This window comes from Sorex fumeus, unplaced genomic scaffold, assembly GCF_029834395.1.
Source record: "Sorex fumeus unplaced genomic scaffold, SorFum_2.1 ptg000044l, whole genome shotgun sequence".
Taxonomy (NCBI): domain Eukaryota; kingdom Metazoa; phylum Chordata; class Mammalia; order Eulipotyphla; family Soricidae; genus Sorex; species Sorex fumeus.
Window position 1 is genome coordinate 19,971,557 of NW_026606101.1, and position 18,776 is coordinate 19,990,332.

Sequence of the window (18,776 nt, forward strand, 5' to 3'; positions counted from 1 at the left end):
GCACAGAGTCAGGAGTAAGCCCTGAGCATTGCCTGGTGTGGCCCCAAAGACAAACCAAACGAAAGCAAAACAAACTAAGAAGAACTAAGAAGGGCGGATGGATTCTTGGGTTGCAGCCCAAGTGCAGGTCTCTTGCTGGTGCGACAGCTTGGTGTGCTCAGTCATCAGATGTGACACAACCAAAGACTGCGTGAAGTCCGGGTGGTGGGGAGGAGGGGGAACGGGGGCAGCACTCGGAGCCTGGCTCCAGCAGCCCCACACCCCGCAGGGAAAGATGCTGCTCTTGCCTCTGCTCCTGCGGGGGCGGGGGCGACGCAGCACACTCAGCCAGGGAGCCTGCCCAGCCCGGCTTGACGGCTTGCGGAGACTTAGCCGTCTTCACTTTCTCTCCAGAGGCTCTCACTGCCCATGTCAGGTCCTTTGATGTCTGGCCACTAATTTGCCGTCCCACCCAGATCCCCTCAGGGTGCCCTACCTGTGGGCAGATGTGAATCCCAGCTGCCTGGCAACGGGAACTGTTTTCTGTGCTGCTCTGAATGAATCCCTCCTCCCTCCCTCTCTCCCTCCCTCCCTTCCTCCCTCCCTCCCTCTTCCTCCTTCCTTCCCTGCTTCTTTCCTTCCCTCCTTCCATTCTTCCCTCCTTCTTTCCTTCTCTCCCTTTTCTTCCTTCCTTCCCTCTTTCCTTCCCTCTTTCTATTCTTCCTCCTCTCTTTCTTTCCTTCCTTCCTTCTATCCTTCCCTCCCTATTTCCTTCCTCTTCCCTCCTTTCCCTCCTTTTTTCTTCTCTCCTTCATCCTTCCCCCCTTCCCTCCCTCTTTCTTTCCCTTCTTCCTCCTTCCTTTCCTTCTGTCCTTCCTCCTTTCCCTCTCCCTTACTTTTCAAGTCCTTCTCTCCCTTCCCCCTTCCTTTTTCCTTCCTTCCATTCTTCTGTCCTTCCTTCCTTCCTCCCCCCCTTCCCGCCCGCACTCTGCTGGGGGGGGGGGGGTGTCACAGTGAGCGCCACTGCGACATCACACCATGCAGTGCTGAGAACTGGCCCGTGCACGCAAACCATGCTTCCAGCCCACTGAGCTAACTCCCGCCCCTCTTCCTTCTTATTGCAGTAACATGGCCTACATAGTGCTTTATGCTTTATTTATACTTTAGATACAAAGTCATTCGCACTTCAGGTGTGTATAGTCACTGCCCCCCACCACCATGAGAGTAATTTCTTTCTGTGGAGAAATGGGATTTGTATCCAGCAGCTGCTCTGCCTCTGCTTCCCTCCTATCAGCTTGAATTCTCTCTCTCTCTCTCTCTCTCTCTCTCTCTCTCTCTCTCTCTCTCTCTCTCTTTCTCTCTCTTCCCCCTCTCTCTTTTTTTTGGTTTTGGGGGTACACCTGGTGGTGCTCAGGGGCCACTCCTGACTCTGTGCTCAGAAATTACCCCTGGCAGTCTCCATGAGGGGTGCCCAAGATTGAACCCAGGTCAGCCACATGCCAAGCAAATGCTGTGGCTCTCCAGCCCCCTTGAATTCTGTTTAAAATGAGAGCCTTTGGGGGGGGGGGGTTGGAGCTATAGCACGGTGGGTGGAGCATTTGCCTTGCACGCAGCTGACCCGGGTTTGATTCCCAGCATCCCATATGGTCCCCTGAGCACTGCCAGGAGTAATTCCTGAGCACAAAGCCAGGAGTATCCCCTGAGCATCGCCAGGTGTGACCCAAAAAGCAAAAAAATAAAATAAAATAAAATGAGAGCCTGTGGGGCTGGAGTGATAGTACAGCAGTGTTTGCACCCCATATGGTCCCCCAGGCCCACCAGGAGTGATCCCTGAGCACAGAGCCAGGAGTATACTCAGAGCTTTGCCCAGTTCCCAAGGACTGTTCCCGTTTTAAGTGAAACAGCGTCAGCAGGCACTCATTCTAGCCCTTAGTGTGAGAATGAAACAAAATGCACACGAGTTGAAGGACTGTTTGGGATGCAGCTTTTTCTGTGAGGGAGGTTCTTTACCGCTGAGAAGCAAAACCTGTCCCTGGACTAGAGAGTACCACAAGCGCTTGTTTTGCCTGCGACTGACCTTGGTTCAATCCCCATCACCCCCATATGGTCCCTCGAGCCCCAGAAGGAGCCATCCCTAAGCACAGAGCCAGGAGTAAGCCCTGAGGACCAAACAAAGAAACTGATTCTTAGTGAGTCTCTCCGAATGCATGAAAGATTGTTCCACGCTGCAGGCGTTCTGGTGAGACCAGCCAGCACCTCCCTGATGCCCTCAAGTGTTGGGCCCCCAATAACAAGTACCAGGGGACTGACTGGCAGCTTATGAGCTGCTAAAGAAAAATACTGGAAATCATCTGATATTGTCAAGTGGGTCTGGAAATGGAGTCTATGAGATTTTATATTGTAATATCACAAAAAAAAAGGGCAGGGAAGAATTGAATGAATGCATTTAGACACTCATGGACAGAAACACAAAAGGAAAAAATGGGAATCAAAATAAGTTTCCCTAAAAAAACTCAATTCTCCGAACCAGAGCGACAGTCCAGCGGGGAGGGCACCTTTGTACAAAGCTGAGCTTGGGAGTGGGGGCTGGGGGGGCCTTGAGGGGGGCCTGTCCCCTCTCGCCTCCCAACAGACCTAGAGCCCCGGCCAGGGCTGGTCCAGGGGACGCCCCATCCCCTCCCCCTCCTCATTCTGCTCTTGCTTTCTTTTTCCAGGAACCACTTCTGACTCCACTAGCCAAAGCCAGCACCCGGCCCCCTCAAAGGCACAGGGTGGGGGTCCCTCCAGCTCTCCCCGGGAGAAGGTACAGCCTGCGCCCCTGCCTGCATCTCCACCCCGGGGTGTCAGGCGGCAAACTCAGCCCCGGAGGTCAGCCTCTGCCAAGCGTGCTCGAAGATCTCCTCACCGACAGCTGGGAGTCAAGGGGACCCCATCTCGCGCCGACTCCCCCCGCTGACCCCCCCCCCCTCAGACCAGTGCGCTCCTCCTGTCTCCTTGACGACCACACACTTTCGCTGGACTCCAGGTTGCCAGGAGGGAGAAGCCGGCTCCTGCAGGAGGGCTCAGCCCTCTCCCCACCCCCTGGCCTTCCCAGGTCCCCTTCAGAAGCCTCTATATCTTAGAGGCTTAGGGGGTTCCCTTGGATTCAGAGCTGGGAAGAGACAGTGGCCGTGACCAGCACCTCAGACTTATCTCATGTCATAGGACACAACTTCCTGCCAAGTCCCCCAGTCTGGAGGAGGAAGTGGCCCCGGGGTCCCGGTTTCTGACCTTGACCCCACCCACAGGATGCTATGTCCCTGTGTCAGCCTCTTGGGGAAAAAAAAGGATTCTCAAATAAAAAAAAATAAATAAAAGGAGACTAGAACTTCCCTAGGACCCAGCGACTGTTCTGCTGGGCATCTACCTCAGGAATACGGCAGCACCTCTGGGCTCGGGCTCATGCGCACTTGGGTCACAGCAGCTGAGACCTGCAGATGGGCTGAGAATGCAAAGACAGAGGAAGGAGTGCGTCGGGAGATGGGGCGTCACAGCTGCATGTGCCCAGCTAGGAGCACCATGGAACCTCTGGAACCTCACAGGGGCTGCAGCCTGGAAGAATTCAGAGGGGGTTGTGCTAAGTGCAGGGAGGGAGAAAGAAAAAGACAAATTACAAGCAAGAGGGCTCACATGGGCTCTCATGTTGAAAACAACATGTAAAGGATTAGACAATTCCCAGTGGAAACAAGTCCTGAAAACAAGTGGTCAAGACAGCGAAGATGGGGCTGGAGCGATAGCACAGTGGGTAGGGCGTTGGCCTTGCACGCGGCCGACCTGGGTTCGATTCCCAGCATCCCATATAGTTCCCTGAGCACCGCCAGGAGTAATTCCAGAGTACAGGAACCCCTGAGCATCACTGGGTGTGACCCAAAAAGCAAAAAAAAAAAAGACATCGAAGATCTGGGGGGTGCCAGGAGTGAGGTGGGGCAGAACCCTGGGATCATGCAGCGGGTTCCTGGCACTCTGGGGGAGGGCCTAGTGGAGCAGTACCACAAAGGTTAAAGAGTACCACCAGGGCTGGAGAGACAGCAAGGGGCTAAGGCACCAGCCCTGCATGTGGCCAGCCCTCTGATGAGCCCCAGCAATACGTATGGTCCCTTGAGCACCACCGGGAGTGAGCACAGAGCCAGGAGTAAGCCCAGAGCACTGCTGGGTGTGGCCCCAAAACAAAAATAGTAATAACAATGATAGAAAAATAATATCAACCCTACTGAAAACTATAGTGATTCAATTAAAAAAAACTGATTCTGAAAAACCACTCCAGTTTTTATTAAAAGAATATAAACGTAAAATAACATGGGGGGGTGGTGGGGAGATGGTGACTGCCCACGGTGCTCAGGGCTTCCTGGCTCTGTGCAAAGGGACTGCTCCTGGCAGTGCTCAAAGGACCCGTACTCGGAGCCAAGGACACGGCACAGGCCCCAGGTCTTACTCTCCTCGAAGAAGCTGCTTCTCAAGCCACTTGTTCCCTTTCTAGTAATCACATGCTTGACACCCATAAGAATACCCCTCGGGGGCTGGGGAGGCAGCACAGAGGGCCGGGCTCAGGTTTTACACGTGGGAGCCCTGGGTGCCCTTCCCAGCACTGTCCAGTCTCCCAAGCACTGGCCGGAGTGACCCCTGACTGAGACCTTGGGATCTGCTGCCAAGCACCACCTCTCCCTGAAAAAAGAAAGAGAAAGGAAGGAAGGAAGGAAGGAAGGAAGGAAGGAAGGAAGGAAGGGAAAGAAAGAAAGAAAGAAAGAAAGAAAGAAAGAAAGAAAGAAAGAAAGAAAGAAAGAAAGAAAGAAAGAGAAATACAACTTAGGAGTGAGGAAGAGGCCAGATGTCTAGTCTGTGGGTGCCCTAAGTCTGCCTGGGACACTGCATGCCCCTCCCCCACCCCAGCGCCCTGCTGGGCACCACGGGGCTCAGACCTCAGCCATCCCATCCTGCACTGCTGCTGTGACCCTTAGTTAAGAAAAAAGAGCAAAGAGCCCCCGTTGGGTGCTGCTCAAGAGGGCTCCCCATCTCCCTGAGGCTTGCCCGGTCGGGGGCCCCAGGCCAGACACCAACGGCTGCAGGGCACGGAAGCCGCTCCGCGGTCATCACAGACCATCTCCGCAGCCCTGCCCAATGCCGGGCAGCCCATCCCTCCCCTGGACCTCTGCAGGGGTCAGTGAGAAACAAACCTGCCCTGCAGACAGGACTCCACTCAGACTCCTGGGCAGAGCCCCGAGATGCGGCTGCCCTTGAGAATTTACAACCACCAGGTGGCGCCCACCACCAGAGGCTGAATTTCCCTGCTGGGGGCTTGCTCCTGCCTCTGTGCTCAGAGATCACTCCTGGTACTACTCAGGGAACCATCTGGGGTGCTGGGGATTGAACTCAGGTCAGCCTTATGCAAGCGCCCTTGATGGTTGGACATTCTCTCCAGCCCCCTAAGTGGATTCTTTTGGTTTGCTTTGCTTTGGTATTTTAGGCCACACCTGGTGGCCCTCAGAGTTTACTCCTGGCTCTGTGCTCGGGAATCACTGCTGGTGGGACTCGGGGAACTGTATGAGGTGCTGAGGATCGAACCTGGGTGGGCCACGTGCAAGGCCAGGGACCTTCTTGTTGTACTATCCCTCTTGTTGGATTCTTGTTAGAGATCCTAGGCAAAATGGTGGTGCAGTGGGGGGAGGGGGCGGCTCAGCGGGGGAGGGGAAGCAAAATATTATGTCAGAGGAAACAAAGCAAAATATACAGGGAGTCAGAAGAAAAGGAAATGGAGGAACTAGGGCAGGGAGGCAAAGCTGGGGGGGGGGATAAATATTTTATGAAACCTCCATCTTCTCCTTCCTGTGGGGTCAGTTCTGTCGATAAACTTCCTTTTCATCTTTCATCGCGCAACAATTTTATACGCTCTCTTGGGCGGCATCCACCTTTAAAATCTACAGGTAAGCTGGGTAGGGACTCCACTATTTTCAGTCCCTAGGAACAAAAAGAGAAATACAGCTTCCAAGGGCAAAACCAGCAAGTATGCCCATGCCATCAAATTTGGGAGCTGGCCTTGGTGTTGTGCTGGCAGCTGGCCACAGCACCATGCGTGCCTGATTGTTTATACTCCAGGACAGTATGAGTTTGCAAAAAGTGAAGGAAGGCCCAAGGTCAAAGGCGGGGCCAGGGACGGCGACAGAGACCACAGTCACCAGCCCTTCTCCTAGCAAGGGCATTGGAATCCCTCCCCTACATTATCTTAGGATTCAACAAATTGATGCACGTCAGACTAAGTACCATGCTTTGTACTAAGTTCACAGTAAAAAAATAAGACGCTGGACTGGACTGACAGTAGAGCAGGGACGGCGTTTGCCTTGTACACGACTGACCCAGTGTCCATCTCCAGCATCCCATACGGTCCCCCAGCCCGAGCACCTCCAGGAGTGATCCCTGAGTGTAGAGCCAGGAGTAACCCCTGAGCACCTCTGGAAGTGGCCCCCAAACCAAAAAAAAAAAAAAAACACAAAACACTGGGCCAGCCTTTACAGGAGTAAAGCTACTTGCCTGGCTTGCAGCCCGCCTAATTCTAAGCGCCTGGACCACATGTAGTCCCCCAAGCACCAGCAGGGGTCACTCCTGAGCACAGAGCCAGGAAGAAACGTTCCCCGGCCCGCTAGCATCCCAGAGTGTGGCTAAACGCCTCCCTTTCCTACCCCTCCACAGAAGACAGCGTGATGGAACCTCCGCAGGATCAGGTCTGAGCACACAAACCATCAACCCAGCCGGAGCCGTGGTACAGTGGGGAGGGCACTTGTCTTGCATGCGGCCTACCCTGGTTCAATCCCCAGCTTCCCATATGGTCCCCTGACAGGAGTGACTCCTGAGTGCAGAACCAGGAGGAAACCCTGCCTGAGTATCACTGGGTGTGGCCCAAAAACTAAAAACAAACAAAAAAAACATAAAAAAAACACATCATCCCAGTTATGTGTTTATCCTCATTCATTCTAATCAGCTCTGCACTCAAGATGGAAGATAGTTCTCAGATGCTTTTCTTTCTCCCTGACCTCTGCAGACTATGTTGTATATATTCAGTTATGGGGGGGTGGGGGAGGGCAGGCAGGGAGATAATCTGGGGTGGAGGGGATTGTACCCAATTATGATTCTATCCCCAGCAACTTGCTGAGTGTGGCCCCTATAGCTCCTGAGCATCAACGGGTGGTCCTAGTGGTCCCCAGTGCTGAGTTGGCACGTCATTTTCATACCCTGGCAAACAACCTTCAGCCAGATTAGCTGAGAATTGCCAAGAGTGGTCCCCGGGCTCCCTGGGTACCGCTTGAAAACCATCAAAATAAAACCGCCGCCATCACCACCACCAGCACCCCTGCAAAAAAAAAAAAAAAAAACTAAGTTGTAGGGTTTGACTGTACAGATTTCATCATTCATCACGAGTGAATAGTGCCATCTTGTGGTAGTTTTATGAAATTGCCCTTCTTGAAATAGTCCCTGGGGTTTTCTACCCCCTCTCACTGCCTTCCCCTCTTGCTGACTTGCTGATGTTGCAGTGATGGGTGCTTGGAGCTGCAGACACACCAGGCTATGGTGCCCACACTCCCAGCAGCAGCATCGTCAAGATTTGCACGCCTGCCCCCCGCGGTGCTCACACACACACCTACCTGTGATGTCTGCGCACTGGGGGGGCTGCAGACAGCAGAGCTGCCAAGCTCAGACAACAAGCGGCCAGAATCGGGCTCTTTCTATGTGGAGCAACAAGGACGGGCACTCAGGACCACGTGCTTGCAAGACCCGTGGCTCTAAAGCCTGCTTTCCTCCAGGTCCAAGGTACTGGGATTGAAACATAGATCCCCACCATCAGGGCCCTACGGTGGTTAAAGGACCACACCCAAAGGTGGATCCATTTCCATTTCCATTTCCATTTTCCTTTGGCCCTACACTCAAAGGACCAAATGAAAAAGGCACACGGGCTACCCTGTAGGGTCCCTCCCCAGGGGTGGACAGTCACAGCTGCGGGGAATGAGTCAAGGCCACCCCAGCCAGGGCCTCTATGACTTTCACATATGTGTTTGTCTTTGGGCCAGCCACACCAGGGCTGGCTCCTGGCTCTGCACTCAGGGAGCGCTCCCGGTGGTGTTCAGGAACCATCTGGGATGCCATGGGTTTAATGCAGTCCACTGAGTGCAAAGCAAATGCCGTACCCACTGAACTATCTCTCCAGCCCCGTTACATGACTTTGAAGCTTGGTTCTGGGGGGAGGGCATTTGCCCTGTGTGCAGCCAACCTGGGTTCGATCCCTGGCATCCCATACGGTCCCCTGAGCACCACCAGGAGTGATTCCTGAGTGCAGAATCAGGAGTCACCCCTGAGCATCGCTAGGTGTGACCCAAAAAGCCAAAATAAAAAATAAGATAAAATAAAGCTTGATCCTGGAGCAGGTTGATGAAATCCAGAGCTTCCCCCGTCCAGAACTGCTTGGCCTCTAGGACAGTGTTTCTCAAGCTTTTCCCAGCCACGTCCCCCTGCCAGCCTTGTTTCCTTCCAGAGTCCCTTAGTCCAGCCAGTTTGTTCTCTAATCTCGTGCTATAACCCCGTGGACATGGTTTTCACCTGTGCAATATCCTAGAGACCCACAGCCCTCCTTCACCCCTGTCCCTCATTGGGAATCGCTTCTTTAGGGCAGCTTTCAAGCGTTCACCTCCAAGCTCATCTCTGATTCTACTTGCTGCAGGATCCAGACGGTCCACTGCCTCTTGCTCTCGCCAAAACCTTCCTGTCCTAGATCTTACGTGTTAGATTTTTCTTTTCTTCGGGAAACTGACTGGGTTGGGGTGACTCACACCTCCAGCAGATTCTGGCATTTGTTTTCGCTTTTCAACTGGGCTGTGCTTCTCTGAGTGCCCTAAGATCCCTTCTAAACATGCGGCCCTCCTGAGCTACATAGGGCGCAGGCTGTCTTCCATGCCAACCCCGTGCTCCGTGCCCTGGGGTGTGAGTCTGCGATCAGAACCTCACCAACATCCTGATTGCTCACCGCCATCTAGGCACGACTTCCGTGCTGGAGACGGTGCTCAACGTGGCCTTTTCAACAGCCTCTGTAAGACAAGGCCGCATTCCAAAGCATTTACCCCCACCTGACATCTTATAGTTGCTATTTCCTTGGTCTTCCTTCTCCCCCTAGAGAGCAAACTCTATGACTGCAGGAAGTTTATTTTTATATAAAGGTCTGGGGTTTCTTTTTGGTGTTGTTGTTCTTTTTTATTGGATTTTTGAGTCACACCCAGTTGTGTTCAGGGCTTACTCCTGGCTTTGCACTCAGGGATCACTCCTGGTGGGCTCCAGGAACCATATGGGATGCCGGAGGGGGATCAAAGGTTGGACAAGTGCAAGGAAAATGCCCTAGCTGCTATACTATCCCTCTGACCCAAAGATGGTCTGTTTAATGTTGTATCCCCAGGGCCTAGAATGGTACCGAACAGGCAACACACACACACACACACACACACACACACACACACACAGAATCTGAGCACACACAGAATTATCTGTAATAGTGGTGGAATCATTTCTATGTGAACACTAGCACTGTAGCACTGTCGTCCCCGTTGTTCATCGATTTGCTCGAGCAGGCACCAGTAACGTCTCCATTGTGAGACTTGTTGTTACTGTTTTTGACATGTTGAATACACCACAAGGAGCTCACCATATTCTGCCATGTGAGCGGGATACTCTCGGTAGCTTGTCGGGCTCTTCAAGTGGGATGGAAGAATCGAACCCGGGTCAGCTGCGTGCAAGGCAAACACCCTACCCACTGTGCTATCACTCCAGCCCTCTATGTCTGAATATCTGTATCTATATATATTTGCAAATGAGAAATCAGTCATCGATGTGAACACTAAGCTTTGAAAAGAGCTTTGAACTCTGAGAATCGATGACGGATTTCTCGTTTGCAAATATATAGATACAGATATTCAGACATAGAGGGCTGCAGTTAAGTGCAGGGGTCACAGCACTGCCTCGTACATGGCTGACTTCCCCATGTACCACCACATACTCCCCCAAGCACCACTAGAAGTGATCCCTGAGCACAGAGGCAGGAGTGATCCCTGAGTATCTCTGGTTATGGTCCCAAATCCCCAAATTAAACGAAAGATATTAGATCATACAGTCTCCAAGCTTCCCTCTAGCTCAAAGCTTATGCGTGTCTTCTGGGGCCCATGAAGGGCCATCTGAAATGAATTGCTCCACTGGGTTGTGAGAAGATGAATAGTTGTAGCTTTGGGCTCATTTCTCAGCTAAGTCCTCCCAGTACCCACTCCCGCTCCAATCTTCAGGTCTGTGAGTTTTCCGCAGATTAAAATTAGTCTCCTGGGTCTAATGCATGTATAATGATGACAGCTGCCAGGGCCACACAGGCACTTAAGGAACTGAATTGAAATTGACAGAAGCCAGGATCATATATCAGGACAGTAAATCTCAGGTTAGGGAGCCCACACGTCTGTGGAGTCTCAAAATTTGTCAGGAGTAGCAGCTGGTACTCTTGTCCAAAGGGTATATGTCCTTCCTAGAGCAAAATTAGGGTCCCAGGCAGTGATGGGTGGCTGGGGTTTTGAAAGAGAAAGAGGATACAAATGTTTACAAAGTAACAAGGGAAAGCAAGGAGGACATCAACCTTACAGCCAATCAAACAGCATGTGGGCTGCAGAAGCCATCAGAATAAGGAATAAACTTGGGACTGAATTATAATGAAGGATTTCAATCCAAAATTTGTAAAAATACATCAAAAGCAAAACCCAGAGGGAAATACCCATTAAAGAAAAGCAAAGTTTAACTGAATGAAGCAAGGATCATATTTAGAAATATAACAGAAGCCCGGAGATAGCTCAAAGGGTGAGAGCACATGCTTTGCAGACTGGAGCCTCAGGCTGAATCCCAACACCATATGGTCCCCCGAGATGGCTGGAAGTAACCCCCGAGCACTGCAGAGAAACTGAAATCAGGTAGATTGAGCTCTTTGGAGGGGGAGGTTCCTAAGAATTGGCTCCCGAGATAACAGGCAACTGCCTATAACTGCTGCCTACAAGCAGGAATGCTGGTGATGGGGGTGGGATCTAGTCTGAGGAGGAAGGCCCAAGATGAGGGCAACTGGAGTTCCAAGTCCAGATCTGAGCCTGGGATCAAGAGGGCTGGTATATCACGCGGGGAGACATAGCTGTCTCAGTTTCAGCGGAGTGAGAACCAAGTCTTACTTCCTCCTCTTTCTGTTTTTACCTGTCTCCAAGTACTAGGTGATTCCTGCCCCCACACCCCCCCCCCCAACACATACACCCCTTTCATCTTTGGGCAGGACATCTACTTGACTCGGTTCCCCTACGCAGACTCCTTTGGAAACATCTTCAGACACACCCTGGCCATAATAAAGGTTTTGTTTTGTTTTTTGCTTTTTGGGCTAGAGCGATAGCACAGTGGGTAGGGCATTTGCCTTGCACGTGGCCGACCTGGGTTCGATTCCTCCATCCCTCTTGGAGAGCCCGGAAAGCTACCGAGAGTATCCCACCTGCACGGCAGAGCCTGGCAAGCTCCCTGTGGTGTATTCCATATGCCAAAAACAGTAACAAGTCTCACAATGGAGACATTACTATTGCCCACTCAAGCAAATCAATGAACAACAGGACAACAGTGCTATAGTGCAGTGCTTTTTGGGTCACACCCGGAGATGCTCAGGGGTTACTCCTGGCTCTGCACTCAGGAATCACTCCTGGCAGTGCTCAGGGCACCACATGGGAATTGAACCTTGGCCGCATGCAAAGCAAACGCCCTACCCGCTGTACTATTGCTCCAGCCCCTGACCATAATAAAGTTTTACCTGCTTTATCTCTGGGCATCCTCCAAATCAGTTACATTGACATATAAAATAAACCCTCACCAGAGCACACCAGTACTGGGAGCAACAGGATGGAAGTTTCTAGAACTGACAAGAAGTATGAATTCCACAAGTCAGAAAATGAAATCTCCGGCAGGATAAATTGAAAACCCTTGTCATGGAAGAGCAGAACACCAGGCCACAAAAGAATTGGGAGGTACAGAGGGACTCCCTCTAGATTCTCAGCCAACTGAGAATCACTTCTGGCAGTGCTCGGGGCACCACATAAGAATTGGACCTCAAATCGAACAGTTCAGCTCTAAGGCTTAACCAGAGAAGCTATTGGGGCCTGTGGGGCTGGGGAAGGTGGGTAGGTGGGTGTCATCTTAGCCCACCCCTCCCCCCTTGCTTTGGGAAGAGTCACACCCAGGGAGATAAGGATCTAATCCCAGGCTAGGGACTCTCTCTCTCCTACCTCTCCCACCTTTTTTTTTTTTTTTTTTTTTTTTAGTTTTAAACGGCCTGAACGAAGGTACCAGCAGATAGGCCACAGCCAGGAGTAATTCCTGGGTGCAGAACCAGGAGTAAGCCCTGAGCATCTTCACCGAGTGTGACCCCAGAACAAAACAAACCAAAAACACACATCTTCTTTAAAAAACGTGAACTAGAGTAACTGATTCAGACTCATGATACAGATCAACAGATTTGAGCAGCAGTGAGCAGTACTGAGGTTATCAAATTTTATGATAAATTTAGTAAATAGGTTTTAAGAATAAACCCAGTATTTGGATTATTTGTAATACACTCCTAAGAAAATGAGACTGCTCAATTCATGAAAGGCAATTAAGAGAATTTAAGTGACCAAAAAAAAAAAGTGGGGAAGCTTTTTTAATTTAGTGTTCTTTTAAAACCAGCTATAACAAGTACTATTTAAGGTTGGCCAGATTTGGGGTGTATAACTCTAGTATTATTGAAGCAATAGCAATTTCAAAACAGTTCCTAGTTCCGCAAAGGCCGCGGAGAGGCGTCCGTTGGGCCCATTCAACAGGGTGAGCAACCAGCACGTGGCCGGCAAGCCGGGCCGGGGGCCTGCGGGGACGCGGGAGGGGAAAGCGGCAGGCAGAGACCGCGTTTCTCTACTGCCCACTACCTTCATTTCCAAATAATCAGCTATAAAAATGCTGCGTAACCCCCTGAAGCCACCTTTTAGGGGGAGCGCGATTCCCGCAGGGCCGCGCCGCCCTTCCGATCGGTCACCGCGAAGGCGGAAGGAGTGGGAGGCGAGTGACCCTCGGGGTCCTGGGCAGCGTGGGTTGCAAGGCCGGCGACCGAGGCCGGGGTCCTGGAGACGTAGGATGCGGGGAGAGAAGATCTGGGCCCGCAGGAAGCGGCGTGAGCGCTGCGGGGTCCAGCCTAAGTCCCCTCCCTGCAACTGCACGTGGCCAAGCTCCGCGATCCAGCGGTGCCAGGATGAAAACACGCAGGCTGGACGACTGATTCCTCGGTAACACGCCTACGCCCGCCCGTCCCGGGCCCGCAGATCCCGCAGCGCCCCGCAGGGTCCCCTGCGCGCGCGCGCGCGCGCACGCAGCAACCTAGGCCGGAACAGGCCGGCGCAGCCCGCTCTCCGGGCGCCACCACCCGCCGCCGCCACCGACCGGCTCCCCCCGCGGCTGCGCGGAGTGGTACCGTCCCCGGCTTCTGATTGGTCTACGGCACCGCGCCCGGCTTCTGATTGGTCGGCGGTGCGGCGGAGGCGCGGCCTTCGGGGTTCTGTGCCGCGCGCCGGAGGGTCTGCGCCGCATTGCGAGCCGGGCCGACAGCGGGCGCCATGGTAAGGAGAGGTGCGGGCGGTGGGGGGGGAGGGAAGTGAGGGGCGACCCAGGCCGCGTTTTGAGCTTGGGGTTCGGGCCTGCGCGAGCCGGGGCGCAGGCCGGAACCCGGGCGGGGCCGTGCCTCTGCGCGGAGCTGCGTCTGATGCCCGCGCGGCCGCCGCCGCCTTGCAGGTGCTGCTGCACGTGCTGTTCGAGCACGCGGTGGGCTACGCGCTGCTGGCGCTGAAGGAGGTGGAAGAGATCAGCCTGCTGCTGCCGCAGGTGGGTACGCCGCGGGGGGCTCCGGGCCGCGCGGCGGGCCCCGGCCGGCCCCGGCATGCACCGCGCGCTCCCACGTGGCCGCCGCGCGCGGTCCAGACGCGCGGGGGTCGGGCGGGGCGGGGGGTACGCGGGCCTCCATCCTTTGCACGCCTCCTCGCGACGGAGTCGGGAGCCGGGGCGCGTTTCCCAGGCGCCCGGTTAGTTCGGAATCGAGACCACCGTTGTTGGAGGGCGCCTCGGGCGACCAGCACCCGGAGGAGGCCCCCCACCGCACCTACTTCTCTGCCCCCCAGGTGGAGGAGTGCGTGCTCAACTTGGGCAAGTTCCACAACATCGTGCGTCTTGTGGCCTTTTGTCCATTTTCCTCGTCTCAGCTTGCCTTAGAAAATGCCAATGCTGTGTCTGAAGGTGAGTCCAGCGCCGCTGGGTATTTCGAGGCGGGGTTTGCGCGGAGGGGGGTGGGGGTGGGGGTTGTCCCTTTCTGCAGCTGAGTTGACCTGAATCTGTTGCGCATCTAGGAGTATCGGCCAGGCACCGGGTGTAAATTAAAATGGCTTTATAGATGTCAAGGTTTAGGCAGTGTGGGAGGTGAAATGTTCTTGAAGGCACACAGTGCACCGTGGGCAGAGTAGTGATGCATCGTTATTAGATGGGTGGCTGGTTTAATGCTAAGCACAATTAAATGAGGTTCTCTGCTTTGTTCGGTTAATGGGAAGGGGTGGTTCTGTTCCTTGAGGGCAAACAGGTTTGTGGTGTTGGTTGGCCTAAGGTCTGTTCTCCCCCTTGATAAGAGGCTTTGCAATGATGACTTGGATCTGTCAATCCCCTGAGTGCACTCATTGAAGTCAACCTGTCCCTGAGCAAAGCCTGGAGGGGGAGGGGCTAGGAATGCCATCCCAGCATGCTCTGCAGGGGCGCCAAGTAAGGGGGCGGAGTCTTTGGGATTCCATGCTAGTGGGAGCTCTCTTTGCCATAAGGGATCCTCCATGAGGACCTCCGCCTGCTGTTGGAGACTTACTTGCCATCCAAGAAGAAGAAGGTGCTCCTGGGGGTTGGAGACACCAAGATTGGTGCCGCTATACAGGAGGAGTTGGGGTTCAACTGCCAGACAGGAGGCGTCATCATGGAGATTATGCGAGGTGAGGTCATTGGCCTTCACCCCAGGCTTTGCATCTTGGGGGGAGTAGGGGGGCGTCCAGAAAATTACCTAAAAGTGTTTAAGGTTGCTGCTGCTGCTGCCCCCTTCTGCTTGGCTGGCATTTACGGGTGCCCAGAGGGAGCCCTTCCCTGCTCACTGGTTCTCCTGCCCTCCTGCAGGGATCCGCCTGCATTTCCACAACCTGGTGAATGGTCTGACGGATTTCTCTGCATGTAAAGCCCAGTTGGGGCTGGGGCACAGCTATTCTCGTGCCAAGGTTAAGTTTAATGTAAACCGGGTGGACAATATGATCATCCAGTCCATTAGTCTTCTGGACCAGCTGGACAAGGACATCAATACCTTCTCCATGCGTGTCAGGTAAGATGTGGGGTAGCCCCTGTGGATCTGGGTCATTAGCTTGGTGCTCTGGTTTGTTTGGAGCTCTTTTTGCCTTCAGAATCTGCCATCAGGGTTGGTTTGGGGGGTGGAGGGGGTTAGCTGTAGGGTTGGGCTGGGCCTCCCAGTGCTTACCACAGGCTGTGTTCTCTACGCTGACTGTATAGAAAGAGGAGGCATAGTAATTCCACCCCATATACACCCCAGCCCAGGCCTTCTGCCTGGTCTGTATTGTGAATGGGGTAACATGGACTTGAGGATTGGAAATGGATCAGTTTGTTTCCTCTAGGCAAGGCCTGGGTGTGGGCGGATTCAGGCCGTAGCTTTTTTTTTTTCTCTTCCCCCGTTTGGACCAGGGAGTGACTGTGACTCTTCGCAGGGAATGGTACGGCTATCACTTCCCGGAGCTGGTGAAGATCGTCAACGACAACGCTACGTACTGCCGCATTGCACAGTTCATCGGGAACCGGCGGGAGCTGAGCGAGGAGAAACTGGAGAAGCTGGAGGAGCTGACGATGGATGGGGCCAAGGCCAGGGCCATTCTGGATGCCTCGCGGTCCTCCATGGGTCAGTGCAGACCCTGGTCTCTGGGCAGAGGCTCTGGGCATGGAGAGGGCTGACACCTGCATTCACACCGGTCTCTTTCTTAGGCATGGATATATCGGCTATCGACCTGATCAATATAGAGAGCTTCTCCAGCCGAGTGGTGTCTTTGTCAGAATACCGGCAGAGCCTGCACACCTACCTGCGGTCCAAGATGAGCCAAGTCGCCCCTAGTCTCTCCGCCCTAATTGGGGAAGCGGTACGTAAAGGGGGGGGGACCCCAGTATCCATTTGAGTTTGGCTTGGAGCAGAGGGTGGTGCTGTGGTTGGCAACTCTCCGTTCCAGCTCCTCCAACCCGCTCTTGAATCCCTCTTCAGGTTGGCGCGCGCCTCATTGCTCACGCTGGCAGTCTCACCAACCTGGCCAAGTACCCGGCGTCCACTGTGCAGATCCTTGGGGCTGAGAAGGCCCTGTTCAGGTACCGGTGGGGGCACCTGGCCCACACTCAGGTGCCACTTCTGGTGCCCAGTGCTTTGTTTGGGGGATCACGGTGATGGCTGACCAGGGCTCCCTGACCTATACAGGCCTCTGTTGTGGGGTGATGGGCCCGTCCTGGTGTCTGAGTGATTCCCAGGGCCCAGCGTTACTTCCAGGTCAGCGACATTGGGTGACTTCCGTCTGCCTCTGGGAGCTGTGGGTTGCTAGGGAGAGGCCCACCTCTGCCTGGGGCCGCCTCCCTTGGGAGGAGAGGGTTTGGGGGGCAGTTGTCTGGGATAACAGGGGGTGGGGGGTGGAAATTTCTGATCATAAAGTCTCTGCTGAATATTCTTCTCCCAGAGCCTTGAAGACAAGGGGTAACACTCCCAAATATGGACTCATTTTCCACTCTACTTTCATTGGTCGAGCAGCTGCCAAGAACAAGGGCCGCATCTCCCGATACCTGGCAAACAAATGCAGTATTGCCTCACGAATCGATTGCTTCTCTGGTATGGGTAGTGAGGCGTTGGCAGCTGTGGAAAGGGGCCTGGAGGGCGGGGAGGAGCTTCTACAATGATGTCAGTATTTTTCGTCAACAGCAGTTCACCTAGTGAGTGGTGACACTCTGGGTCTGAGTGAAGCTTGAGGGGGATACTGGTGCTGTGGGGGGGTCATTTGCCCCCTAGGGGCTGGGGGCTGACAGGTTTTGTTTGCCCCGCACACACATGCATATCCAGAGGTGCCCACAAGTGTATTTGGGGAGAAGCTTCGAGAGCAAGTTGAGGAGCGGCTGTCCTTCTATGAGACGGGAGAGATTCCACGGAAGAATCTGGATGTCATGAAGGAGGCCATGGTTGAGGTCAGTGTGGAGGGCGCTTGGGTGGGATCACCCTAGCTGGCTGTTGGAGATGATGAGCTCTCTTTGGCCTGACCTTGTGGAGTGGAGGCACAAAAAAAACTGATTTAATGAGCCTGATCCGATGAAGCTGGAAAGAAGGCCTGGAGAACCTTCTCCCAGGCCCTTCAGAGCTTCTCCAGCACCTCTCTCTGGCCAGGCAGAGGAAGCGGCTGCAGAGATCGCCAGGAGGCTGGAGAAGGAGGAGAAGAAACGCTTGAAGAAGGAGAAGAAGCGCCTGGCTGCGGTCGCCCTGGCCTCTTCAGGGAACAGCAGCACACCCGAGACTGCCGAGGAGTGTGAGGTACAGTGCTGGGGGCAGTCAGCATGGCCCCAGGCGGGATTCCTGCAGCAGGACACAGGACGTGCCCAGCGCACTGTGCTCTCCAGTGCAGGCTTCCTTGGGTCCTGCTGTGAGGATGACCTGCAACAAACAATCTTCAAAACTACCTCTCGATCCTATAGGAAGGAATTAGGTGCTGAGAGACCTTGCTGAGAGCCCAGAGCTGGTTGTAGCACACACCCCTACCCTGGGCAAGTGTGCTTTGTCCTCTGCTGCCTCCCAGGAATCCTCAGCAGGAGTGTGAACTGCTCGGCCTGCTCTCTTGTGTCTAGAGGTGGTGGCATTGCACAGTGGGGCGGGGGGGGGGGGCGCTCCACTGCACGGTGGTGGAGTGATTTCCTTGTGGTCCACAGTGCCTGGCTCAACACTTCTGCATCCCCCTTTGCATAATTCAAACAAGATGGCTAGCTACATGGTGGGTTGTTCAGTAGTTCCAGGGCTTCATTGTGGGGGTCATCTCAGTGTATTTCCCAACTACATTCAGAGGCAAGACCTTCGCATTCACATCCTTACCAGTGTCCCGATTCCTTTCGCCTGGAATGGAGTGGGGGAGGGTTGTTTCTGTGTGTACAGTAGGTGACATGTCTCTGGCCCTTTGCCCCTGTAGGAACCCAGCGAACGGCCGAAAAAGAAGAAAAAGAAAAAAAATCGGGAGGTGCAGGAGGTGCCTCAGGAGAATGGCATGGAGGAGGAGGAAGAGGAGGAGCCTTCTGTCTCCTATAAGCCCAAGAAGAAAAAATCATTTTCCAAGGATGAGCATATTAATAGTGATGATCTTGAAGAGGCAACTTGCAGTACAAGTCTTCCCAAGAGGAAGAGGTCGCCGCCTAGCGATCAGGAAGAAGCCAGGGACAAGGCTGTTTCCAAGAAAAAGCGGAAATTCTCCTTCAAAGAGGAGCCGCTGAGCAGCAGTGGGCCAGAGGAAGCTGGCTGCAGCAGCAAGAGCGGCAGCGCCAAGAAAAAGAAAAAGTCGCAAAAAAAGCACCCCCAGGATGATTAAAGGACACATCCCCCCCCCCCCCCCCCCCCCCGCACT

At 53.9% G+C, this 18,776-nt stretch overlaps 2 protein-coding genes and 5 non-coding genes across 7 annotated transcripts in view; all 7 read left to right on the forward strand.

Annotated features, from left to right (window-relative positions):
• TMC2 (transmembrane channel like 2) overlaps positions 1-13,139 on the forward strand; it is a 133,225-nt gene extending 120,086 nt beyond the window's left edge. Inside the window, exons 19-20 of the mRNA XM_056121572.1 lie at positions 9,033-9,085; positions 13,062-13,139. Of these exons, the coding sequence (XP_055977547.1) occupies positions 9,033-9,085; positions 13,062-13,139 (131 nt within the window). The remainder of the gene's footprint in view (positions 1-9,032; positions 9,086-13,061) is intronic.
• Positions 13,140-13,206: 67 nt separating this feature from the next.
• NOP56 (NOP56 ribonucleoprotein) lies at positions 13,207-18,773 on the forward strand. The gene is made up of 14 exons (XM_056121573.1): positions 13,207-13,313; positions 13,392-13,536; positions 13,643-13,685; positions 13,784-13,947; positions 14,241-14,355; positions 14,925-15,086; positions 15,265-15,463; positions 15,861-16,048; positions 16,132-16,283; positions 16,403-16,503; positions 16,863-17,011; positions 17,240-17,361; positions 17,558-17,701; positions 18,348-18,773. Exons 1-14 carry the CDS (start codon positions 13,207-13,209, stop codon positions 18,738-18,740), a joined length of 2,184 nt encoding a protein of 727 aa, XP_055977548.1. The 3' UTR covers positions 18,741-18,773.
• On the forward strand, positions 14,744-14,811 carry LOC130030900 (small nucleolar RNA SNORD110). The gene has a single exon (XR_008793560.1). It is a non-coding gene; the product is annotated as a small nucleolar RNA SNORD110 (small nucleolar RNA).
• LOC130030882 (small nucleolar RNA SNORA51) lies at positions 15,600-15,732 on the forward strand. Its single transcript, XR_008793548.1, has one exon. It is a non-coding gene; the product is annotated as a small nucleolar RNA SNORA51 (small nucleolar RNA).
• Positions 16,569-16,654, forward strand: LOC130030898 (small nucleolar RNA SNORD86). Its single transcript, XR_008793558.1, has one exon. It is a non-coding gene; the product is annotated as a small nucleolar RNA SNORD86 (small nucleolar RNA).
• Positions 17,071-17,141, forward strand: LOC130030869 (small nucleolar RNA SNORD56). The gene has a single exon (XR_008793537.1). It is a non-coding gene; the product is annotated as a small nucleolar RNA SNORD56 (small nucleolar RNA).
• Positions 17,406-17,481, forward strand: LOC130030868 (small nucleolar RNA SNORD57). The gene has a single exon (XR_008793536.1). It is a non-coding gene; the product is annotated as a small nucleolar RNA SNORD57 (small nucleolar RNA).
• Positions 18,774-18,776: the final 3 nt, after the last annotated feature.